We start from the raw sequence: 27,938 nt of genomic DNA, 5'->3' as shown, positions 1-27,938 counted from the left end.
AATTTTTAAGGATAAATGAAGGCAAAAAAAAAGGACATCAAAGTTCTTGAAATAGACCAATGCATGAATGCACATGGTATACACGTACTTCCCTTTACCAATTAAAATAATATTAATATTACTTCCCTTTACAATGTAAAATAATATTAATACTATCAAATTGTATTATTAAGGCATACACATTTTGTCTTCAGGCACTCATCCTGTAAAACAATAATCTTCTATTGTCCACTTCAGTATTGGGATTTGAACTTGTCTTATGCCAAACATGGGCTTGTTTAACAATGTGTATTTGTTATGCTTTCTTTTGCTATAGATTATGTTGACAAGTTGAAAAGATAACTGCTGTGTCCTGATTATGTATCATCACAATAAATGTATCATTAATTAAATGTAATGATAAGTGTCTTGTTCTGAGAAAACTGGGCATAATGCATGTGCGTTAAGTGTCGTCCCAGATTAGCCTGTGCAGTCCACAAGGCTTATCAGGGACCACACTTTCCACTTTTATGACATTTTTCGTTTAAATGATGTCTCTTCTTAGCAAATATCCAATTTAGGCGGAAAGTGTCGTCCCTGATTAGCCTGTGCGGATTGCACAGGCCAATCTGGGACGACACTTTACGCACATGCATTTTGCCCATTTTTTTTTCACAGAACAAGACACATGTATACCTTGTCTTTTGAGAGCAGCAGTTGTTTCACTATCACCTTGTCTGCTATAAGAAGCACTTTGGTGATGGCAGAGAGAAGTTTACGTGCCGCACGCACCATCTGGCTTTTCTCCGTGAACGGCTTAGAGGCACCTTCTGGACAGGCTTGTTCCAAGGCTGTCAGCTGACGAATGGAGTTGCCTAACAACATCAATAATTAAACATTTTCATTAGGTTTGCAAAACATTTGGATTTTGCTTTTTTGTGTTGAAGCAGTTGTTATATGCAACATTTCAAATATGTCTGCTTTATAAGAACTCAAGATGCTCACCTGAGGCCAGAGTGCCTAGAGCTGGTAGTGTAGGCAAGGTCTCACAAAGATTTAACCTGGCAGCTATGTTTTTGAAGGAACCACTATTTTTAAACTTGACCCATATATCATAACAACAAAAGGTTTTGTTTTGTGTGTTTCTTTAGTTGGATATTTGCGTTTTTCAACTGTTCATGTATTATTATAATGATATGAGACAACTTTTGAGAAAACTGGGTTTAATGCATGTGCGTTAAGTGTCATCCCAGATAAGCCTGTGTAGTCCTCACAGGCTAAACAGGGACGACACTTTCCTCTTTCATAGTATTTTTCGTTTCAAGAAGTCTCTTCTACACGAAAATCCAGTTAAGGCGGAAAGTGTTGTCCCTGATTAGCCTGTGCGGATTGCTAATCTAGGACTTCACTGTATGCACATGCATTCAACCCAGTTTTCTCTTAATCTCAGAACGCGATTCATATAGTGATATAAAACGGCAGTCAGTCAACCAACACACCCTTGCAACTTTCAAATATCTTTGCGAAAAGCTCAGAACAGCAATACTTGAATCTGAGGTAAGGGGAAAAAATGGCTGTTCATGTAGAAACTATTCCATGACAAATCGCCAAACAAGTTATGTAGCTGTGCCTGGGATCTAGCCTTCCATCCTTGGAATGGAAGTCAATCACCCTACCAATTACTGAGCTAGCCGGTCAAGTGACACACTACATTTAATGTTTTGCACTCACTCTACCAACTACTGAGCTAGCTGGTCCAGTGGCACACTAAATTTAATGTTTGACACATTTTAAGGACCAGTTGGTAAAAAGCGTGATAACCATTAAATTAACAAGAGATGTGTTTGTCAGAAACACAATGCCCCCCCTATGCGCTGCTTTGAAGCCATATATTGATCTCTGACCGTGAAGGATGACCTTGACCTTTCACCACTCAAAATGTGCAGCTCGATGAGATACACATGCAGGCCAAATATCAAGTTGCTATCTTCAATAATGCAAAAGTTATTGCAAAACTTTAACTAAAATTAAAGTTTTGGGACACACACACAATGAATGAATGACAGACAGACAGACAGGCCAAAAACAAGATGCCCCCGATCTTTCGTTGTTCTATAGCTTTAGAAAGAAAACTTCCACACTTCATGGCAGCCATGGTTTTCAATGGACCAGAACCAAATCTCTCTCCTTAAAAACATAAGAATGCTTTCACAAGTTTTTTCTATTATTTGACCTAGTTTTTTACCGAACAGGACAGTTTTGAACACAGCTGAGATACATGTACCATTGGGGTAAAATGTTTTTACCAAGTTATATGAAGATAAGGCAAAACATATTGCCTTTTGGGTGTTAGCAAGATTTTTCTTTTATTTGACCTAGAAACATAGTATTTAACCCAAGATTCATGACCAAGTACGTTCTTGCCTCTGAAATCATTGCACAAATGTTCTCATAAAGTTTCATGAAGATTGTGCAATAAATGTGGCCTCTGGAATGTTAACAAGCTTTTTTTTTCATTTGACATATACAGTACAGGCACCGTGTACTTAAACAAAAACGCGTGTCCGCGGTGTTCACTTTTCCTGATGGGTGACATTTTGCGGGGTCGGACACGCTACTGACCGCAGTGTTTGGCGAACACCAGAAATCGCTGCGATTTCACGCTATTGAACACCCGTGATCACTGCGATGCTGCGCAGCCACCGTAAACACCTGTCTGCGAGAGTCATTCACGCGTTTTAAATGTAAATTTACAAAAGAAAATCAAATACTACATGTAGATATTACATGTATGTGCACATGTATGCATAATTGAATTTGGACAGTACGTAAAGTCGGAAACGTAAATAAAGCGTTTGGATGATCATACCTATGTGACGACACTTGTGTGCAGTCATTAAACAATACAATAATTGTTTTAATAATGAAGGAACTGATACAGCGTAACGGTAACGATACAGCGTGTTTAAATAATATTTTATTTAGAGGAAATGTCAATGCCAAATTAAACAAGAGCACCGCCTTGCGGGTGCAGACCGCTCATCTATTTTCTTTTTAAAGGTGAAGGGACTCTCATTTTCAATCACAAAGGAGGGAGGGGTGGAGTGAAGAGGGGTGTATAGTGTGGGGGCGTGGACATTTATTACATTATCTTCCAAAAATGCGGAAAAAAAAATGCAAAAAAAATATATAAAATTTCGGGGTGGGAGGGGTGGGGGGGGGATTCTTGGGTGTGATGGTTGGACGGTATTTCAAACATGAAATAATAAAAATAAATATTTGTGTTTTTTAACCGTTTAAAAAAATAAATAATTGGGGGGGTGGGGGGGGGGGTATAGTGTGAGGGTGTGGTGGTCATTTGTGAGATGATCTTAAAAAAAAAAAAATAGGGGGGGTTGGGGAATTCGGGGGTGGGGGAGGGGGGGTGGGGGGGTATTCTTGGGTGCGATGGTTGGACAGTATTTCAAACATAAAATAATAAAAATAAATATTTGTGTTTTTTAACCGTTTTCAAAAATAAAAATTGGGGGGGGGGTGGGGGGGGTATAGTATAGTGTGAGGGTGTGGTGGTCATTTGTGAGATGATCTTAAAAAAAAAAAAAAAAAAAAACATTACAAGAGGGAAATTTGGGGGGGGGGGGAGGGGGGGCGGGGGTATTCTTGGGTGCGATTGTTGGACGGTATTTCAAACATAAAATAATAAAAATAAAATTTGTGTTTTTTAACCGTTTAAAAAAAAAAATTGGAGGAGGGTGGGGTGGTGGGGTATAGTATAGTGTGAGGGTGTGGTGGTCATTTGTGAGATGATCTTAAAAAATAAAAAAAATAAAAAAATAAAAATAGGGGGGGGGATTCGGGCGGGGGGGGATTTGGGAGGGTGTGTATAGTATAGTGTGAGGGTGTGGTGGTTATTTGTGAGATGATCTTAAAAAAAAAAAATTAGAGGGGGGGGATTCGGGGGTGGGGGGTGGTTTAGTATAGTGTGAGGGTTGTGGTGGTCATTTGTGAGATGATCTTCAAACAAAAGACAAAAAAAAAAATCGGGGAGGAGGGGGGGGGGGGGGAATTCGGGGGGGGGGGGAAGGGGGGAGGGGGGGGAGTGGTATTCTTGGGTGCGATGGTTGGACGGTATTTCAAACATAAAATAATAAAAATAAATATTTGTGTTTTTTAACCGTTTAAAAAAAACAATTTGGGGGGTGGGGTGGGGGTATAGTATAGTGTGAGGTTGTGGTGGTCATTTGTGAGATGATCTTAAAAAAAAAAAAAATAATTAGGGGGGGGGGGGATTTGGGGGGGGCGAAGACACGGGGGATGGTTTGGGTGGAGTCTATTGTGGTATGTCAGGTAAGAGTAGTTTTGTCAAAGTATCAATCAAATCTAATCATAAATAAAGAAGTTATGGCATTTTTAGCAAAATTTAATAATTTGACCTTGAGAGTCAAGGTCATTCAAAGGTCAAGGTAAAATTCAACTTGCCAGGTACAGTAACCTCATGATAGCATAAAAGTATTTGAAGTTTTAAAGCAATAGCCTTGATACTTTAGAAGTAAAGTGGATCGAAAGACAAAATTTAACCATATATTCAAAGTTACTAAGTCAAAAAAGGGCCATAATTCCGTAAAAATGACAACCAGAGTTATGCAACTTGTCTTTTTACTGTACCCTTATGATAGTTTGCAAGTGTTCCAAGTATGAAAGCAATATCTATGATAGTTTAGGGGAAAAGTGGACCAAAACACAAAACTTAACAAAATTTTCAATTTTCTAAGTATAAAGGGTCCATAATTCCGTCCAAATGCCAGTCAGAGTTACATAACTTTGCCTGCACAGTCCCCTTATGATAGTTAATAAGTGTTGCAAGTATGAAAGCAATTGACATGACGCCTTATCAGTGATCGCTCCGCCCACTTAATCACGTGGCTCAGGGGGAAGAAAACCTAGACAAGCTAACACCAAAATGGCTTCTTTGCCTATAGACTGCATAAAGATTTAAGCGATATTCCGGATGATTTTATGGACTTGTTTTACACCATATTACACTTGTAAAGGGGTTGATGCCATTTAGTTATTCTGCAAATGCAAAAAATATACGATTGAAGAGAACATCAGCTATTTATAACGGGTAAATCGGTACATTAAACACGCTCTCAGACGCTTGCGCGCTTACCGAAATCGAACCCGTTATTACGTGTAATTGTGGTATTTGCAATAAATTAACACATCACCGGTATTTACCCTTGTTATTAATAAAATTATTACCGAAACATTCCCCCCTACCCGTGTATTTGACACGAAATAGCGCTTTATAACTGGGAATTCTGTGAAGTTTAACGCGCTTTCTGACGCCGGGTGGGTACCTCAATCCCACATGTTATTGCATATAAAAGTGATATTAATCATATTAAACATTGCTTGTGGGACATTTATCAATCACTATAATTTAAAGCCCAAAAACAACACAGTAAGTTTGGACATTGTCTGATATAAAATTAGCGTTGTACGCAATGGAATACTGTCAGGCTATTATAAATTAATAAGGCTACCAATATCAGACGCTCGCGCAGGTACCGACTTCCCCGAAGTTACCGCATTTATTGGTTAACTAATATAAGTAATAATAACTCTTTTACAATAGCATTTATCGATACGTCTTTATTAAAATAATAACAAAATGGTTTTCACTTGTTTCTGACACACACAGAAATGCGATTTTTAACGGGGATTTCGTAAAGTTACACAAATTGGGTACCAAAATTCTCAATTATTTAACATGCACACATGACATAAAACATACTTAATAATGCTTAGTTATTGCTTATATGACATTTCAAGTTTGTGAAATAAATTAATGTTCTATAAAGGGGATCTCGGTAATTCTTGAAGCTCCCACTCGCTATTGTCAAGACCGCATTGCCACGTTGGAAATGGAATAAATTTAATTCATCTAACTTATCTTTCTGGATACCAAATGTCAGAGTTGCATTCACCCTTTTTACACCGTTTTTGCCATATTTCATTTCCGTTTTTTAATCCGAACAAAATAAACGAAACTCGTTTAAAAAATGAGATCTAAGCATTAGAGCTCCTAGTGTGGATTAAAAGCGTTTATTGGTGACACCACATGAGTGCAAATGTGTAGATACCGTTAATAAGATAATATATCACATGTCACCTTCAAATAACATGTATGATGTCAATTAAGTGCATTACTATCAGAGTAATAAAACACAGCATGAATTAGGCTTCATGCTGGGTTTTATTTCTCTTTAAGTAATGCAGATGAACCTCGCTTCTGACCTAGTTACTGATAAAACTATTTTTAAAAAAGTGAAATATTATGTGATAATCAGATCGATAACATAAACAATTTAAATCTGCTAGTATATCCGATAAAAATATACTATAATTGTCTTTGACAGTGTTGACGTTCAGTTGTTCGTGGCGACGACTGCATGTATTTATACATCCCTTACACTTCTCAAGATCTCTTTTCGGCTTTGGAAACAATATTAATTAAATGTCACCAACTAATCTTTCAGGATATCACTTGTCTGAGTCACATAATCCCCATTGATACAGTTTAACCATTTTTAATCGTTTTTTTAAAGAGGAAAACAAAAGAAATTGTTGGAATAAAAGTGAACCTAAACATGTAGCTTGTCTAGAAAATGGCGGACAGGTCGTTGCTAACGAGTGCGCCCGATTAATCGATCGCTGATTGGTGGATCAATTCTAGTGGGCGGAGCGATCATAGATAAGGTGTCATGTCAATAGCTTTGATACTGTAGGAATAAAGTGGACCTAAACACAAAACTTAACCAAATTTTTTTAATTTTCTAAGTATAAAAAGGGCACATAATTCTGTCAAAATGCCAGTCTGAGTTACATTACTTTGCCTGCACAGTCCCCTTATGATAGTTAGTAAGTGTTGCAATTATGAAAGCAATAGCTTTGATACTTAAGGAATAAAATGGACCTAAACACAAAACTTAACCAAAATTTTCAATTTTCCAAGTATAAAAAGGGCACATAATTCTGTCAAAATGCACGCCAGAGTTATCTAACTTTGCCTGCCCAGTCCCCTCATGATAGTAAGTGTACCAAGTTTGAATGCAATAGCATTGATACTTTCTGAGATAAGTGGACCTAAACGCAAAACTTAACCGGACGCCAACGCTGACGCCAACGCCGACGCCAAAGCCGACGCCAAGGTGATGACAATAGCTCATAATTTTTTTTCAAAAAATAGATGAGCTAAAAATTATTCGCGAAATACCCTGGTACTTTAGTTGAAATTCACAACGAAACTTTTAATGGGAATTAGATGATCTCAATGTTGTACCCGCTACGAAACTTTTATTTACAAATACACCCATGCCAATTTTCGCGCGCTTTTTAACAGAACAAAGAAATTCATTTATTTCATGTAGAATTTGTAACCTAAAATAGCTGTACGAACCTTGTCAGGTTAAATTTACGCAGGTTGCAATACAACTGTCCTGATTGGGCGCTTATTTCATCAAATCTTTAAATAGAATCATATGCCAAAATTCATTTGATACTTTCGAAAAAATTTAACGTTAGTGTTTATGACTCTTTATCGTCTTTATAACCCACCCATAATTTGATTTTAAAAATGGAAATCGGGCATATATTTGATTATCGAGTAATGGATAAAGATGAAAGAAGTTGCATGTATGCGATTGAGGCAGTTGACACGTATGTATCGGGAATCCAGAGCCCGGGTTAATACGATTACTACATGTACAATCATTTATGAGTTCTCCATGGCTTCAAACTGTTAATTGAATAATTAAACACTCAATTAACACTCCTTCAGGTGCGGTATCCTACAGCTATGTGCGAACGCGGTTTTCTTTTATACTCAGCGTTTAAAAAGACAAAAAACACTGTCATGGACATGGGTGTGAAATACATAATTCATTATCACTTTTAAATGAAAGGGATCAATGCAATACATTTATGTTCAATTATTTTATTTGAAGCGAACACGATGAACACTAGAGATGCAACGATTCGATCGCATGCATCGAAAATCGGTTCAAAATGCGTCGATTCGATTACGATACCAAACCTACCAAATTCGATTCGATTCTTTAACATATAGGCATATATATACATGATACGTAAAGCTCGCTGTACTCTGACTATTTGATACAGGAAGGTGTAGGTTTTATCTTTACCTGTAATTACGACGCGCGCGATTGGCTGCTTATTACTTGAGTCATCCAATCAATAAGCGCGTTACGGTCTACTTTCGAAAAAAGCGTCAAAATGGCTGAACAAGGTGTGGCCGACAAATTGAAATTGTCAGATGCGCCTAAGAAGCTAAAATCAAAAGTGTGGCAGTATTTTGGGTTTCAGGATGATAGCCTTCCCGACAAAGCAAAGTGTAAACTGTGCTTCACGGATGCAAACATAACGTTGATTTAAGCAAGACTAAGAGGTACCACAAGTGCAACTACTCAAGTCGCCAGCCAGAAAAGTAGTTCTGTTTCTGTTGGAAATTTGTTAAGTTTATTAGAGAATGTACTTTGTCCAACAGGTAACAGGTGATGCTGTCACGGCTAAATGGTAGGCATGCTTGTAGCGGTTTTGGATTTAAGTATATTAGTGATAGTACTATCACTCCACTGATTTCAGATGTTCTTATGATTATTTATTTAATTTTATATTATTGTGTATTCAACACAATCTTCTAGTCAGAAGATTTTTTATATTAAAATTGAGTCCTAATTTGCTATTCTTTTTTATGTGTTTTATTGAAATATTGACATAGTTTGAAAGACAATTGGCAGTTTCTTGCAAAATATTCCTTACAACTGTTAATTTTACACACTTTCAACAATGTTTAAAACACTGTTGAACCTACCAAACTATATCAAACAAACACACGATTTGACAACTGCCCAAGATATCTAGCTATGCGACACTTTTGAACAGAAATGTTTATTTTGAGGCAGAAGAGTGAATATATGATACAACTAGGTTTGAAGATGAATCGAATCGAAAAAATCGGTATCGGAGTGTCTGAAATCGAAATCAAATCGAGCTGTTGGTGAATCGTTGCAGCTCAAATGAACACCGCAGTAGATATTATGGGGTCGCGGTAATTCGCAGTGTTCGTCTTATGGCAAACGGCCCCCGCGACATTTGATCTTAACACCCATTGTGGGCTTCATATTGGCAAGCGAACACAGTGAGATGAACACCGCGGCGAGTGGCGTTTGTTTAAGTGCACGGTGCCTGTACTGTAAGTGTGACAGTTCTACATCCCATGTTCCCCAAATTCTAACTTGGTCAATATATCATCAGGACAAATGTTCATACTTCATAGAGATTGAGCAACAGTTGTTGCCTTAAGTTTTTTCTTCGATTGAACCTTATGACCTTCTTTGTTGCCCCACACAAAACACTATAAAACACAGCCCAGATATTATTTAAACAAAGGTTCTTTCCATCATTAAGCAGTGGATTTTTTTCATTCAAAATCAGGTCCGGTAATCGGCCCCATTCCCAATGGACACCAGAAATGTGTTTGTCAAAAACACTATGTCCCCTTCTGCGCCGCTTTAAAGCTATATATTTGACCTTTGACCTTGAAGGATGACCTTGAACTTTCACCACTCAAAATCAAGTGAAATCAAGATATAAAAAAAATCTTTTGAAACCTTTCTTTAAAATTTTAGGTCGCATTAGAGATTAATTTTTTTCGATTGCAAATGGGTCCATATTTGGCCCCAAATTTGAACAAAAAACAGCACAGCTACTCTTACAAATCAGTGTTTTTTTTTATTCAAAATCAGGTCCGGTAATCGGCCGGTAATTTAAGAAAAAAATACACATTTTTCAATTCCCAATGGAAACAAGAAATGTGTTTGTCAGAAACACTATGTCCCCTTCTGCGCCATTTTAAAGCTATATATTTGACCTTTGACCTTGATGGATGACCTTGAACTTTCACCACTCAAAATCAAGTGAAATCAAGATAAAAAAAATTGTTTCAAACCTTTCTTTGAAATTTCAGGTCGCATAAGAGATTAACTTTTTTGGATTGCAACTGGGTCCACATTTCGCCCCAAATTTGAACAAAAAACAGCACAGCTACTCTTACAAATCAGTGGGGTTTTTTCATTCAAAATCGGGTCCGGTAATTGGCCCCATTCCCAATTGAAAAAAGTTAAGTTTTTTTTCTAAAATTTGAGCTAAAAATTCCCAAAGAAGGTTCCCCCCTCCCAAAAAAATTGTTTTTTTTAGATCTTAATATTTTGTTCAACTCCAATCCATATAATCAACCTTGGTAAAAATAATACTGAAAACACTTGTATTCTAAATTTTGAAGCATTTATAAACCAAAAAACAACAACACTAATTTCCCAATTTTAGTCAAAATGCGGCAAATTTTCCCAATCCAAAGGGACCCTGCCCCATTCCCAAAATGGTGAAAAAAAAACATTGCAAATCCCCCAGTCTTCATACCTGCTTGTCTTGCCTCCATACAAGTCTCGCACATCTCACTACGTAGTTCTGGATGCTCATCCCCGATTGTCTCCCCTACAGCCACGAAGCGCTCCACTGCCTGACTCACAACCTCCCCGACCCGGGCCAGAGCCCGTGCTGTCCTCTCTGTGATCCGCACTCGGTCCTTGTGGTTCACCAGCGTCGTAATCTGGAATATGCAAGGGTTTATCAGGGTTAGTTTAGTTTCAACCTATGTTTTGACCTTTATTCCATAGAGAGCCTAAGGCATATTGAAAGACTCTTGAGTGCTTTCACTGGGTAGAACCAGTACTTGGTGTCTTTTGAGCAGATCTAAAGAACACTCATACATTAGGGATTGTATCTGTAACCTCCTGATCACCAGGCGGCACCGTGTCCTATATGCCACGGTGACTTACCAGGGTTTAAGTCCCATATATTTATTAACTACGTGTATTATGTTTGAAAATATCAATATATGTTTATTTGTTTATCCCATTTATGCCTAGCGTCTAGAAAAAAGGCCTTGGCAAACAGTGTAGACCCAGATGAGACGCCGCATGATGTGTAGTCTCATCTGGGTCTGAGCTGTTTGCTTCAAGGAATTTCTGTAAGAAATATTCTAAATATAGAAATAAATATACTAGGCATCCCTTATTTTGGAAAGAAATTGATCCAATTTAGAAGGATGAGAGAGTCCACTAGGCATAAATGGGTTAAACATTCAGAAAAGTGTTGCATGTAGTTGGGAAAGAGCTAGGATCACAGAACGGAAGATATCAGTTGATGCTTCAAAAAAAGGCAGGTCGGAAAGCAGAACCAATTCATGAGATTTTTGATTATTTTAACAATTTTTAATTTTGTAATTCTTACAACTTTCATATCTTAGAATAGCACTTGCATTGTTTTTATAGTTTCATATTTGTTAAATTGTCAAGTAGAAACAATTGCAAAGTGGGGGGATGGGCAGGCCATTTCCTTGACTATCTATGGGTCCGTTACACAGACCAATCCCCAAAGCAAAATTGTTAAAAAAAATCCCAATATTTCAAACAAGAGGGCCAAGATGGCCCTAATTCGCTCACCTAAGAAGAGTGTGTTAATTGATAAATTCCATTTTTGATTGATTTCATAAGATAATTCTATCAACTTGACCATTATATTGTTTCATGATCCTAGGCGTAAGCTTTCTTGAGTTATCATCCAAAAACCATTTTACTGTGTCAAGTAACCGTGACCTTGACCTAGTGACCTGAAAGTCAATACGGGTCATCTGCAAGTCATGATCAATGTTCCTATGAAGTTTCATGATCCTATACATAGGCCTTCTTGATTTATCATCTGGAAACCATTTTTCTAAGTTGAAACACCGTGACCTTGATCTTTGACCTAGTGACCTGAAAATCAATAGGGGTCACCTGCGAGTCATGATCAATTTACCTATGAAGTTTCATCATCCTAGGCATAAGCGTTCTTGAGTAAAACAATTTTACTATTTTGGGTCACTTCAATGTACCTATGAAGTTTCATGATCCTAGGCGTAAGCCTTCTTGAGTTATCATCCGGAAACCATTTTTCTAAGTTGAGTCACCGTGACCTTGACCTTTGACCTAGTGACCTGAAAATAAATAGGGGTCATCTGCAAGTCATGATCAATGCACCTATGAAGTTTCATGATCCTAAACATAAGCGTTCTTGAGTTATCATCCGGAAATCATTTTACTATTTCGGGTCACCTTCACCTTGACCTTTGATCTAGTGACCTGAAAATCAATAGGGGTCATCTGCAAGTCATGATCAATGCACCTATGAACTTTCATGATCTTAGGCATAAGTGTTCTTGAGCTTTCATCCGGAAACCATTTTACTGTTTCGGGTCACCGTGACCTTGACCTTTGATCTAGTGACCTGAAAATTAATAGGGGTCATCTGTGAGTCATGATCAATGTACCTATGAAGTTTCATGATCCTAGGCATAAGCGTTCTTGAGTTATCATCCAGAAACCATTTTACTATTTCGGGTCACCATGACCTTGACCTTTAAGCTAGTGACCTCAAAATCAATAACGGTCATTTGGGAGTCATGATCAATGTACCTATGAAGTTTCATGATCCTAGGCCAAAGCGTTCTTGACTTAACATTCGGAAACCATCTGGTGGACAGACATAAGGACCGACATGAGCAAAACAATATACCCCTCTTCTTCTAAGGGGGGCATAAAAATGTGACTTCCATAATGTTCGATCACAAGATTTGACCGAAACCATTTTTGAACTCAACTTTTGTATCAAAGAAACAAATGTTCTGACCAAATTTTATTAAAATTGGGCCAAAAATGTGACTTCTAGAGTGTTAACGTTTTCACTATATACATATAGAGAAAATGCCCCGCCCACTGGCGACCATGTTTTTTCACCGATCCGAACCATTGTCGAACTCCTCAAAGATATCAATAAAACCAATGTTTTGACCAACTTTCATGATGATTGGGCAAAAATTGTGACTTCTAGAGTGTTTACAAGGTTTCTCTATAGCCAAATAGGGATAACTGCCACTATATACATTTAAAAAAAAATGCCCCGCCAACTGGCGGCCATGTTTTTTCACCGATCTGGACCATTTTCGAACTCGTTCGAGATATCAATTAAATCAATGTTTTGACCACCTTTCATGATGATTGGGCAAAAAATGTGACTTCTAGAGTGTTTACAAGGTTTCTCTATAGCCAAATAAGGAAAACTGCCCCGCCCACTGGCGGCCATGTTTTTAAACAGACCGAAACCACTTTTGAACTCAATCAAGATATCATTAAAACAAACATTTTGACAAAGTTACATGAAGATTGAACATAAAATGTGACTTCTACAGTGTTTACAAGGTTTTTCTTTATTTTGACCTAGTGACCTAGTTTTTGACCCGGCACAACCCAGTTTCGAACTCGACAAGATTTTATTGGGGCAAAGCTTCTGACCAAGTTTCATGAAGATGGGACAAGAAATGTGGCCTCTAGAGTGTTTATGAGCAAATGTTAACGGACGGACGGACGGACAACGGATAAAGACCGGTCAGAAAAGCTCACCTGTGCAATCAGGTGAGCTAAAAATCTCAATTTTCCCCCCCAATTTTTTTTTTTAAAGACTGGTGCGACTATGATATCTCCCTTTTATTCAATTACATCTAACAAAGTGTATTATTATGATTATTTTGATTTTGTTCTCCTTTTTTAAATAATGATGGTTACATGTACATTAAATTAGTTTTTCCCAAATACGTACACTATTAGTGCGAAAAAAATCCCCTCCCGGAATGGCCAGAAAAGGCCTGATGGGGTGTGGGTAGGGATGGGGGGAAGGAGCATCCAGATATCTCACAAATAAAACAGAAGCTGACATCAGATCAAACTTTATCTTCTGACTATTGTGATTGTTAACAGTCACAGTTTCTGATGATGAGGTTTTGTTTTGAATACAAGAAAATGAATCAAAGCACTATTGAATATTCCAACTTATTTATAGTCTCTAGTCATATACCTGTATGGTAAATTTGGGCCCTGTTTTGACAGTGATTAATGTTTTAATAAATAAATAAAAACATTTTTGTAATGCTCCACAGTTCACCTAGGCAAACAGAACAGTGACTCAGTGAGTCAATTGAGTTTGGAATTATTGAACACGAAATAACTTCTAATGATAACAATACTGCTGCTCAACTTGGCAAAAACAAGTACACATGTGCAAGCAGGATTACAGACCACTGCTATGTTTGAACTGTTCTGAGATTACCACACAAATGAATAAACAATTCACCATGCCAATATGATCGCATGCTTTAATCAATTCAAACAGATTTGTATTTAACAATCTCTTCAAACTGCATTACAAAACCAACAAAACATATTTGACAGCAGCTGGCATATTATTTTATAATGATGATATAACTTGTCTTTCTATAAAGAGATGAACTTTGACCATTGGCTGCAATACAGCATTCAGTCCTGCCAAACAAGACAGCCATTTAAATGATTTTCTTCTGGACACTATGCCTGAGGGCATGCATGTATAAGAAGCTTCAAGTTTCTAAATGCTATTGATTTACATGGACTTACAGACTGGTTAACCCTTTGCATGCTGGGAAATTTGTCGTCTGCTAAAATGTTGTCTTCTGAATTTCTTAAATTAGCATTTTCTTCTATTTTTTTCAAAGAATACTATTAGAAAAGCAAACAGTTTGGATACTGATGAGATGCCACGTTCTGTGATAATGAAATAAAAATTATATGCATGAGAAGATAAAACATTTCTCTTTTAATAACTTTTAAATTTTTTGAGTTACATCATAAATTAATGGTTTCATTGATTATTAAGTGAGAGTGGTATTGGTTTTTTCCGCTATTCTCCCATTTAACTGATAAGGAATCGGCTTTTATCGGGCTTGCTACAGTCATCTGGATCCAAACTGTTTGCAAAGGCCTTCAAAATTCAGTTCCAGCGCTGAAAGAGTTAATGTCCAAGCAGATGCTTAACCCTTTTTCACATAGATACATATTTCGACTCATTTGTAGTCCATTTGAATTTGCATTTAATTAAATACGTCCTTCCTTACTAAATTCAAGTTTTAAAGGCTTCATTTCCAACCCTTAGTTACTGATGAGCAGCAAAAAGCATAAAACCTGAACAGACTGCAAGTTACTCGCAGGCTGTTCTGGTTTTATGCTGGTTGCAAAAGCGATTTTAACTTTGCTTCATATGGGGGAGAGGGTTAAGATCAAAGCTCATTTCTGTCTGGTTAGTGTCCATATAGAGACATACTAAAATGTTTCTTATTCCCTCTGAAGTTGTCCTCCTTAAAGTTATCGTTTGTTAAATATACTTTTTCCGAACTAAACTTATCGATACTCGGGTTAAGCAATGTAAAAGATAAAGAAACAAGTCACTTCTTCCTCAAGCTAAAAAGGTACAAGCGAAAACATTTTTGAGACAAATGGTACATTTGAGTTGTAGATATCAGTTTCTGAAACACACTTAACTCTTTAATATTTTACACATACTGGTATATAATAAATTTCAGTTTATTATACAAACTTGCTTAATAGTGTCACAAAGTTTTTGAAACTCAATAAATGTACACCAGTCCATTTCAGTTTTCATGGAGATTTATTTCTGTTGATTTGATTCTAACCCATTTTCCAATGTTCGTAAAATATTCTGAACAACAAGCTAGTATATGCGGCATAACGGACTGGGGCCGCCTCGCAACCATTATTAATTGTGTGCCTTCTATATCGGGCTGTGTGCGTGGCACTGACCTCTCTATTAAAAATCAATATATTAACCCATTTATGCCTAGTGGACTCTCCCATCCTTCTAAATTGGATCAATTTATTTCCAAAATTAGGGATGTCTTGTATACTTACTTCTATATTTAGAAGTATTTTTCACAGAAATTCCATTAAGCAAACAGCACAGACCCTGATGAGACGCCACATCATGCGGCGTCTCATCTGGGTCTACGCTGTTTGCCAAGGCCTTTTTTCTAGACGCTAGGCATGAATGGGTAAATATAGATTGGAATACTCAATGGTGAAGTGTGCAATTTCCGACTGGAACTTGTGCAAAACCACGTGCCCAAAGGCACTTACTTAATATGATGCATGCAACGGATGTATATGAACGTTAGCCCGCCATTTTCCGTACATGAGAATATTCAACAATCCATGGGCAGAATGCTTACCAAAGACATGACTAATCAGCAAAACAAGCAATGGGCAATTAATTTGGTGTATTCTCCTCGTCTGGTTTGACGTTATGGTGTATGTTTGCATATCTATTTAGGCAGATACGAAATTGAACTGGATGCAAAATAAATATAGATTAACATTATCCTTAGTAATATATGTTAGGCACTAAGTGACAAAAAGATAACTGGTTATAATCTGCTTTGCAACAGCAAATTCATCATTCTTGCATTTAATTTAAAAGCAAACTCTGGTAAATATTGACGATAAAAGTGCTCAAGAATCACAATAAAGTATCAAATGAATTTCGGCACAAGTTGCTATTTAAAGATTTGATCAAATACTCCCACTAAGCATGCGTATATCACCTGATGTGATGTGTGCCGTATATCACCTGACGTGATGTGTGCATGTTTATACAGCAATCAATACACACACGCTTTGCATGCAAATGATACGACGTTGTACATGCTGCTTTATTTTCGCGCCCTTTCTATTTAGACAAAGAATCAACAAGATATAAATAAGCACTGTTTATTTGAAGCTAGAAAGTGTCAATGTCACGTTAACATTTACATTTGGAAGAGTGCTTTGGATTACAATCGTGTTAACATTTACATTCTGGAGTGGGTTTCAGATTACAAATTTATTTACTAGTATTCTTGTTGGAGATTTCAACAAAACATAAAAAGCTTCATAATGAATCAACGATAATTTGTTTAAAACGCTTTACAAGCCCTCATAAGCATTCTCATAAACGATCGGATGGTGAACATCACTGTCTTGAGACTGGAAAGTTACCGGAGAATTTCTCCTAACATCGAGGTCACTACTTGACACTCTTCAGTGATACATGTATTAAGTAAATCACTGAGTTATCAAATGTTAAAAAAGCCTGGTTGCAGTGTAAAGCCTAACCAATTAAGGACCAATTGATGTAGTACAACAAACTACATCATTTTTTAGCTGTCTGTACTCTTTAAATAAACGAAACCTATATATGTGTGTGTTAAAACTAGCAGTTGTATACATCATTAATTATCTGCACAACGTTATGAAAGGTATCCTTTAATAAAATATGTGTTTGTTAGCAAACAAGGAATGATATTAAATATCACTTTTTTTTTAAGAATATATGGAAGTGTGTATTTCGATCCAATACGCCATATGAGGCCCATGACGACAACATTTTTTCACAAGAAATAAACGAAAAGAAAAAAAAAAATTACGCACCCACGCCCGCACACACACGCACTCCTTTGCTCACAAGTACACACTCAAAAGTAAACAAAACATACCTAAACGTACATGAACAAAACTTTAATCATGAATAAAGGAGGTGAAGCTCATTCTGAGTGAGAAACAATAATAATTGAAACTAAACATAATACAGATAATCAAATAGTTCCTTAAAAGTGACAAAAGTCTCTGACACTGTATCAATTGAATTTGACCTACAATATAGTAAAATCCTTAAGATAATTTCAGCTTTTCGTTTACATGTTCTAATTTCTATCTACCATTTCAACTATTGTGCATACTCCCGTATTTCCATTTTTGCTATACTAAATGCAAATATTATCTTGGTTTTGGGATTTCAATGTTATGTCTGTGATTACGGAGTCTGACTGCAAGACTTCAGAAATATGTTTTTTCAATTTTATTATTCTTGTGGCTGTTAAAGCCAAAACGAGGCTTCCCAGCTGGCACAGTTGCTGATATTTGGATCTGAATTTTTCACCTTATTCCGAAATATAATGTGCCTTGTCAATAACTATGAGTGATATGTGAGTCTGACGCGTTTCTGACAGGAACATATCCCTACATTTTGGTTTCAAACCCGACTCTGGCAATGCGATCACAATGTGTAAAGTCTCTTGACATTCAGCTATACATGGAAGAAACGTCATATCCATATTATTTTAAGCCAAAACAAATCATGCGAAAGTGTTCATATTTTATTGATGTAGCCTTATAAATGCATATACATGTATACACAAATAAGACTTTGTGCTGATTACAACGAGTGCCGGTCAATCTTAAAGTTCTTGAATTGTCGCCTATCAATAGTACCGTAGTTATTCTGAGTTCAATAAAAACTGATATTTAAGATATCGATGCTCGCACCTTAGCATTAGCCGAGTTATGAAAATGTTCAATTATACGGGGACAAAGTTATATACATGTATAATTATAGATTCTGTATATGGTCTCAAAAAGACCGTGATTGTTGCTCCTTAAAAGCATGTGACAAAAGAAGCAGGAGTACCAGACGGCGCCCTTCAAAAAAACTATGCGATTGCCGTGCAGATTATTAGGCCAAAATAAACTTAATTGCATAGAAAAATGCAACAACATAATTTTAATCTACCGAGCAGCTCATTTCTAATTCTAAACAAAGAGACCCATTGCCTGAATTACCGCCCATCAATTCCATGACGAAGAGTTCACATCCATTGGCAATTTTCCGATTTACTTTCGGCATTGAAACAATGTTGCTCTCACAAACAAAAATCAGTACACCAGCGTTAGCATGCCAACAGTTTAAAATTACAATTGAAACTCACTATCGCAACTGCCCCTTGTTGATGTCCCGGCTTAGAAAAGTCATGGGTCGAGTGGCAAAACTCTTTATTTCTGACAAGGGTTTGAAATCCAGTGACGGATACGTTTTTAACCAATCTTAATCAGTTTGACTTACACAAATACTAAAATTGAAATATTCTTATATGAAAAGTTTAAAAATATTTTAATTACAAATAGTATCCCTAATTATCAATAACTTATAAGTAATGATTTTTTTTAAATACTTGCAATCTTGATTTCTTTATATGCTTCGAATACATACCAATGATACTATTCAGCATATATTCGCTTGTATCCATGTCAATTTTAGCGCATGAACAAGAGATGTGTTTGTCAGAAACACAATGCCCCCTATTGCGCCACTTTGAAGTCATATATTTGACCTTTGACCTTGAAGGATGACCTTGACCTTTCACCACTCAAAATGTGCAGCTCCATGAGATACACAGGCATGCCAAATATCAAGTTGCTACATGTTGTATCTTCCAATATTGCAAAAGTTATGGCCAAGGTTAAAGTTTTGGGATACACATATAAAATGCATGAATGACAGACAGACAGGCCAAAAACAATATACCCCAGATCATTCAATCCGGCGGCATAAAAATTCCAATCTCTTCATGCTCCCATTTGACTTTCCACCAGAAATAAAAGAGGCGAAATAATTAATGTTAATCTTTGATAGTCACTAACCATTGCATTTATGGTGGACGAACCAGTTATCGAACACCTAAGAAATTACGTTAAATTACCTTAAAATTGAAAAACTTAAAATGACAAAAACATTTTGTTTTAACAAATAACTAACAGTTCAATCATTGAATGATTTATCCAGGGCTTTCCTTAGACCTCAAATCTCAAGAGTCAATGACTCTTGGGACCAAATTTTCAAGAGTCAAAATCAAATTTATATGAGTCATAATAATAACGCAGGGGAGTCAATGATCTTTTGTACTTTAAGCAAATTACTGAGATATTATATATAAAAAGCAACAAATTTACAAATATCTAAACATTTATTCATTTATATTCCAGTCAATAAAAGAGATAATGCAAACATACATTGTGACCAACATCATGAGCATAGTGAAATCAATACGAAAAAAACACTCGCACTTGTAGTGACATACATGTAATATATATCAGGGGTGTCAATTGTCCCAAATTCGAAATACGGAAAATTAAGCAGAGATTCAGAGACCGTAGGATAAAGGGGAAAAAGGGCAGAGCCCCTCGAGCCCTTGCTTATTGTTATTCTTTGTTTTCTTTCTATGTGCAATTTATTGTGAGTACAATGCAAAATTTTATCAATCAGACCATCCGTAACACCGCATGTGTATTTGTCATTCTATAAAAAATGTTATTAAGACCGTTGGAAATAAATTAAAATCGACGAACCATACCGTATCCGAAAACGACTGTCCGAAAACAGGTAGAGATACGTCGTTTGCGAATGAAATAAAATATGTGTTTTGTTTGTCTGCAGAAAATGAAAGCCAGTAATAAGTAACCTAGCAAATACGCAATTAATATATAATTCGGTTGACATATTGTCTTAAATATGATATTGCAGTGCTTTACCTTGCTAATAGATAATTTATAGTTGGCGGACAACTATAGCAACGTTCGTAGAATGGTACGGTTTTCGGAAAGTAGCGAAGATGTTTAAAAAAAAAAAAAAGAAGTTTCGTCAGTTACTGCTCATGTCAGTGCCAGCCGTTTACCATCAAAATATCTCCTTAAACTAACTTATTGGATTTCCATTTATCTCAAAATCGACCCTGGACGGCTCAAATCCGGATTTAATTATTTCATGTGCCATCTTTACCAAAGACGTGCGACAAACACGCCGATTTTCTTTGCCGTCTCAAATGGTCAATTATTACACCTATGTTGTAATCAATTAGCAGATGCAGCATCCAAATTTGTCACTTTGCCACACGGTCAGTTATACCAGTTCTATGGTTATTTTTAGCAACTCTGATGCAAAGCGTGTAAATTTACGCTGTAGACAGTACATATGCCAGCATAACTTTCGCGCGTCTTTGAACGGAGCGAACATGGAATAAAACAGGGTTGGGTACACTGTATTCAGCATTGGAAATACATTCTGACATATTGTGGAAGTATTTCTCAAAATATTGTGGATATGGATGTTATACTTATATATTGGATATTATTAAAACTGACGCGGGTGAGTCCATTCTGTTTTAGTGGGTTTAATACATGTTGTTTCTGCATACAGCTGATAACAAACGCTCAGATAAATCATGGAACGTTGATACACGCGTCATCGAACCAGCAGTGTTTTAATTGGTCATTACTAGATTTCTCAATGGGCAAAACTCCGCCTACTAGGCGGACTTGTGCTTCAATGATTGGAAACAGGCGATAACGGTTAGCGTCTACCAAAAGATACTCCGCCCCAAGCCAATTATCGATTACTCTAAACAACTTTTGATCTCTTTGACGCAAGTCGGTACATTCCCCCGGGTCAAATGTGTCGCATGACGTAATTTTCTCAAGAGTCAAACTAGGGTATTCTGTAATTTTCAAGCGTAAAAACCAGGGAGCTCGGGTCAAAGGAAAGCCCTGGATAATTTATCTGTAAAGTTTTCCAGCAAACTACCTTCAAGAATTCATAACAATGATTCCCTGATTATTGTCACCTATAGCAGACAAAACAAAATGGCAGCCGATGTAAACATGACCTATTACCCGACATTTCATAAATACTACTCCAGTATATACAAAGTCACATGACTATCACGTGACCCGTATTCGGCGAAAAAATCTGAGTCTGCTGCAATCAAATTTGCAAACGGAATTATGCTTTTTGGTGTGTGAATGCACGTTTTAATAAATGCATTCAAAAAGTATTTATATAATGGCAAAAAACACTCAAAACAGTGTAAATAACAATAAATGCATTCCTTTAACCTGTTTTCGGCGCATTTGTTTCAAGCTAAGTAGGCAAATAGGTCACGGACTTCATGTGCGACCATTTGTTTATCAATGTGACGTCATGCGCACTATTGTGCATGTGCATACAGAACCAAAACAAAACGTCCGATAATAGGTGCTGTTCGATAACAGGTACTCAGTCTCCGCCAAACTAGTCAAATTTTTACAGGACAGTAGGTCCTGTAAACTGGGAAAAAATACAGGACCTCCTCTTTTTTCACAGGACCTACCAACTACATAAATATATTAATACAATCACACGAAAAGCGGCCATACATGGTACTTGTTTAGTTTTATGAAACATGTTCTGAAAACTATTGAACACATTTATCATTATAATTGCACTATGTACAAAAAGAATTTAGGAGCATTTTATTTTCAGGTGGTGCCGGTCTTTTTCCACCGGGAGTCGCTCCCTCGTAATATCGTAGAAACATTTTTCAAACAGTTTTCAAAGTCAAACTCGGCGGTAGCGTTTGTTGATTCTTGTTGCTAAGTGTCAGTGCGCATGTCAGAGAGGAATCTGGTCAATACGGCCTAAACCCACGACGGCTTAGATCATTGATCTCCAGCCTTTTTCACGCAGGAACATTGACTGTCAAGATCATGACATTGCGAATGAAGATGATCACAATTATTAATAACTATCTCGATTACGTCCATACAAATTGATATTTGTTTCATTTAATAATCAGATTTATAATTAACTTAATTAGCGACTAGGCCGTCATGGATTTAGACCCTCCTGACGAGCATTCGTCATATGGAAACGACGCAAAAAAATGGACCAATCAGGTGCATCGAAAAATTCCGTAGAGTAGAGCGTTGGAACGGAAAGACGCGATCGCTATTTTTATACCGCGGAAAACTTTCAGAGCCGTAAAAACATAAATAATCAACAATTTCGTTCTTTTTTTTACCGGACAATCGGTCCTGTAAATTAGACCGACAGGCCGGACCTTACAAAATTTTACAGGACATGTCCGTCGGTCCGACCATGTTTGGCGGAGACTGAGGTACTTACACGATAACACAAAAGGTGCATGTGTATGTGTGACTTTCCATGTGTGCATGTGTGTATCTGTGCATTTGTGGCTGTGTGCGTACGAGTGTTTTGTTGTTTTTTCAAAGTTGTTAAGTTTTCATATTTTCAGTATATTCGGTAATAAATTTTACTGGGTACAGGTAGCAGTTAACTACCAGTTAACTATAAATAACGCAAGTAGATTGATCATCATCGTCACGTGGTAAACCCAGGAATGCAAATTGTGCATGCGTATTGAATTGTATATATTTTATATACAAAATGATCAATCTACTTGCCTTATTTATAGTGTGTAAACCGTTATGTCACCTATTTTCGCCATATACTTTTGATTTCACATTGCGAAATTTTATTACCGAATATACTGAAAATATGATCTTTTTTCAAGTAATGTAATATACCAGTCGTGATATTTTAACAGGGCCCTCAATCTATCAAATCTGCCGCCGAATTTCGGTGGCAGTCCCCCACCTGAAAAGTATACTTTTTTCCCCCTTTTTTTTTTTTAATAGAAAGATGTGTCTCATGATTATTATATCTCAATTCTATTTCAATTTAATCTTTCAAAAATACTAAATTATGAAAAATGCAATGAATATAGTGCAAACATGTACAAATGTAATAATGAGAGAATAAGTAAAAAAAATCCCCAAAAAAGGGAAACGCCGCGAAAATTCCCCTCCTAAGGGCTGCGGACCCCTTCCCCCAAAGTAGTGTGAGGGCCCTGTTTAATCAATATAAAATAATAATTGTAAAAAAAATACGGTATTTTAGAAATTATTTGTTTTGTCTCAATATAGATAAACAAGGTATTTATAACCAACCAATGAAGTAACACTATGCAACTTTCCATTTGCACAGTGCTATAGACCAGTTGACGAGTGACGTCATGCGCACCTGCAAATATTAGACTCCGCCCACTGGTTGGCAAAAAGAGGTGAAATTCATATAAGCGCATATAGAGAAGGTTGAAATAATCGTCGTTTTTATTGATACTCATGCACTATATCAAATATAATTTTACTAACTATGTCTGAATAAAACATAAGCGTGCAAGTAAAATGCATTTTTGGAACGATTATATTGTTGTTATTATTAGTTTTTTACTATAGACGAACTCGGGAGTGGAACACAATATACAAGCTCTGTTTATGTGGTTACCATAAAAATCTCTTTTTTGCACATCTTCGAGACCATTTTTAAGATTTAACATTCTCAGATATTGAAATTCTTTCAGAATAAATCAAATTTAATGAACACAAATAAGAATGTAATCAAAAAGCAAATAGATTGACTTTATGTATGCAACATATAGTAACTTATTCGAACATTTATGCCTGTAAAAACTTACCTTGTTACACATTAAATGAACTTTCTTGATAAATGTAATTGTTTTTATTTAATTATTCACACCAATTTTGACACTCTTTGTTTCAGCCTTTTTAACCCGGTGTTTTATTGCACCTTTGTTTATCATAAACCGATTATCTCGTTATGATCGGATACTGCCCAAACAATTACAAAGAACACATGGTGTCACAAATCCAGGGACCTATTTGGGTCCCTGCATAAACCACATGTGGCATACAAGTGTCTGGTCATATAACATCATTTATGATACCTCCATGTCATCTCTTGGCATATTGAGCGATCATCTAAGCAAAATTGTAAAGCCAAAATACAAAACAGTTGCTTTAATAAAATATGTTAACATATTTTAAAAAAAGGAAGATATTTGTCCGAAATGGATTAGCAGTAACTAGTGTATATATTAGCCAGTTTAATCATAATAATACAGTGTTTAATAACTATAAATTAAAAATATTGTGCAATTTCACTGCATTAACGTATTTAACGAGTACCGGCAGATGTAAACTCGGATATTACGTGTTATGATTGTACGTAACTGTAGTGTACGAAACGCCATCATGAAAACAAGCAAACAACAAAAGGGTAAAAAATACTTGCGTAAAATAAATTAATATATATATTTATTTATCATAAAATGCTACATTGTTATCACTCCTTATCGCCAGTAAAGAGAGTGCACGCAAAGACAGTTCAATTTGCATAATATGCAGTTTTTGTTTTTCATATGGTTGCTAAACTTTATGATAATGTCATTCGATGGAAACGAAACGATAGTTCATTCAATGGAAAATTAAATAACTACAATATTTACAAATTGTAATGTATTCCGCTTTTAGGGCATCGTTTTATAATTGATTAACCTCTTACACTATCGTTCGCTTATGAACAATAACACTATCTACACCACTTATAATTATAATCAAATTAATGTATGTGTTATTATCTTTGAAATATAATGTATCAAAATCTTACTATCACAAAGAATACGAAAGAATAGTTTATGTTTTGTTTTGTAGGATTGCCAGTTTTTAGCCTTTTCCGACCAAGTTTAATCTGCCGGTAATAACTAATTCGTATTTTTATACAGAGGAAATTATATTTATGAATATACATTTATTGGTACTAAATGTTATATTTTTGCAATATTATTTTAGAGTTTTAATGTTTATTTCGGATTTTTGTATCGTTTTATTGACTTAACAACAGACATGTATACATGTTTTACATTACTGTAACCAGTGTTTTTTGCCAACCAGTCAGTGCGCATGCGCGGAAAATCCCGAATGTAAACAATAACATTCAACTGGTCTATATGGAATTTGAAGTTTTGAACAATGGTAGTGTTTTCAGGCCTGGAATATCATTACCTTCAAGTTTGTATAAACATTCTTCTGATGCAATTAGTAAAATAATGTTTATATTTTATGTTCTATAATGTTAATATGATCATTCTGCACTGTTATCTGAATTTGCAGCCGTTTGAACTTCTGACATGACTTCATGTAGCTGGCAACCTCGTAAAAAAGATGCACTTTTTACAATAATTTACATATGTTTAACATATACATGTTGTTTAATCATACCTGGGTTACGAGTGGAATAAGCGTTTGCTCCACCGATTTAGTTTTAATTTCCAGCGCAGTTTTCGCTTCATTTCTGTCAAAACTTGATTGATGCTGGACTACAGCAGCCATTTTTTGTCAGCCTCTCTTCTACTTCCGGTGTGCGAGGGTAAAACCAATGCCTGTTACATTAAAACCCGTACCTTCGCGTATCGCGAACAAAGAGAGTATGTCCATAATATATTCAGGCGCCGTTAATTTGATATGTGGTTCCCGTACTGGACAGGTGGATATATAGCTTGATCAGTCAATAAAGTTGCAAGTAAGAAGTGTTAAGACCAACTAAATAACGTAAATACATTAATATTCAAACAGTTTATTGCATAAAACATATTTATTTCAAATACAATAATCTAGACAAGGAAAGCTAGAAAACAACATCGGACAACAAAAATGAAGAATTGCAAATCTGATTAGTCACAGCATTACCCACATAAGAGCAATAAATTAAGTTTTAAGTCTGGCTTGTTTTAGAGATTAATGGTGGAGGTTAGGCCGAAGGAGCTTAAGCTTTCAATAATATAAGTAAGGTTAGGAAACAATAATATGAATGAAGGCGTTGTGACTTGCCAAGTTATGCGTGGCATGTGGGCAGGTTATTATTGGTGATGCGTTGTTTATTTTATAGATTAGTATTCCCATATTTTTCCAAAACCACGTTCTTTTAATCCTGACTTTAAATAAAATGCAACGTTTATTTCCTAGTATGATTTGATGTCTGCTAGGGCCCGCTTTAAACATCCGTAACGTTTGATAACAAAGCCATCTTATCGGGTTCAATAACTGTCTTCCAGAATTTTCTGATAACGATGGGTTTTTGTGCATAGAAAAATGATGCGCACGGTGTTTCTGTACATGTGTGGATGAATGAATCTTCGCTGAATCGCACTAAATTGTCCGATTTTAACAATAATGCGAAATATGTTTAAAACATATAAAACTAACTCACTGTATAGAATTATCCGTGACATTAAATAACATCCGGTTCATAGCGCCATCTTGGAAGTAGCATTGGCTCATTTAATAATGCATCGCAAAAAGGAGGTAGCGCCTGTGATTACCGGTCGTGTAATTATGAACCAAGATACCGTTCTTTCGCAAATCCATTGTCTGCAGTAATTTCGACGTGATTTTTTTAAATAAGACTTTAGCATAAATGAATTAACTCCTGTATAAGGATCAAACTGTGTGTATAAATTTACATTTTAGAAGGATACAAGAGTCAAACAATATTGTTTGGCATACTTAATACACACAAAAAATAAGCAATATTAATTTTAGCGAAATCTCTACGTATTTAAATAATTATACTCACAATTGCACTTGATATAATATTGTTTCTCGGCCTGATAAATGTCTTATAGGTACTTTGACAATTGTTACACTTGCGGTCTGTCTTCTACCGATACAGAACTCCTTCTAAAAAGAAGATTTTGTGCCGGCGTCTATTGGTTAATGGTTGACAATCGTATGCAGGTGCTAATTTGGGTGTTAATGAAAAATTATTTACATCTTGTACTTTGCTTTCACATTGTTGCAAATGTCTCGATACGTCGGTGCCAGTAAGTTGCGTTGATAATCACAATACTGTAAGGTGGTGTTTCCTTCTCAGTGCGCGATAGGACAGTGTCTTGTCGACCTTCATCGTTGTAATGGGACAACATTTCATTGCACCATATTCAACGATCGGGTTTTTTTGCATGCTGGTGCGAGACCAGATCGAAGTAGGGGGATATGCTCAATGCATTGGTTTATACAGATTATGTTGATAATTGGATCAGGATTTTCGACTCAGTGTTTATAGCGATCTATGTATTGTATGTTACATGAATGCACTGTTGACCACGCCTTGGTTTAAATCTAGATCTGTTTTGCCGTTGATTGAAGCAAGTATAATAAACAGACCATAATACGACAGCAACGATTAGCCTGTTTAAATTACGTCATTTACACAAGGACATATAAAATCCCATCCATGTCATCGAACCATAATTTTATATGATATCGAATATGTAAATACGTATTCGGTAATATAAGTTATATGTAGCTTATCTGAGAAAACCATAAAAATGATGTGATTTCTGAAAAGATGCCATTCATGTTGCACAATAAAGCCGACTTCATTAACAATAG

At 36.2% G+C, this 27,938-nt stretch overlaps 1 protein-coding gene across 2 annotated transcripts in view; it reads right to left on the bottom strand.

Annotated features, from left to right (window-relative positions):
• The window catches only part of LOC127847892 (alpha-catulin-like), a 75,115-nt gene extending 49,213 nt beyond the window's left edge, over nt 1-25,902 (bottom strand). Inside the window, exons 1-3 of one of the 2 annotated variants that reach the window (XM_052380115.1) lie at nt 25,767-25,902; nt 10,483-10,672; nt 676-854 (exon numbers count right to left, since the gene is read on the bottom strand). In XM_052380115.1, coding sequence (XP_052236075.1) covers nt 676-854; nt 10,483-10,672; nt 25,767-25,877 — 480 coding nt within the window. In that variant the 5' untranslated portion in view covers nt 25,878-25,902. Of the gene's footprint in view, nt 1-675; nt 855-10,482; nt 10,673-19,065; nt 20,446-25,766 lie in introns of those variants that run through there. The other variant, XM_052380116.1, reaches the window with a different exon arrangement.
• Nucleotides 25,903-27,938: the final 2,036 nt, after the last annotated feature.

This window comes from Dreissena polymorpha, chromosome 10 (assembly GCF_020536995.1).
Source record: "Dreissena polymorpha isolate Duluth1 chromosome 10, UMN_Dpol_1.0, whole genome shotgun sequence".
Classification (NCBI taxonomy): domain Eukaryota; kingdom Metazoa; phylum Mollusca; class Bivalvia; order Myida; family Dreissenidae; genus Dreissena; species Dreissena polymorpha.
The sequence above is the reverse complement of the archived record's forward strand: the minus strand, read 5'-3'. Positions and strand labels throughout refer to the sequence as shown.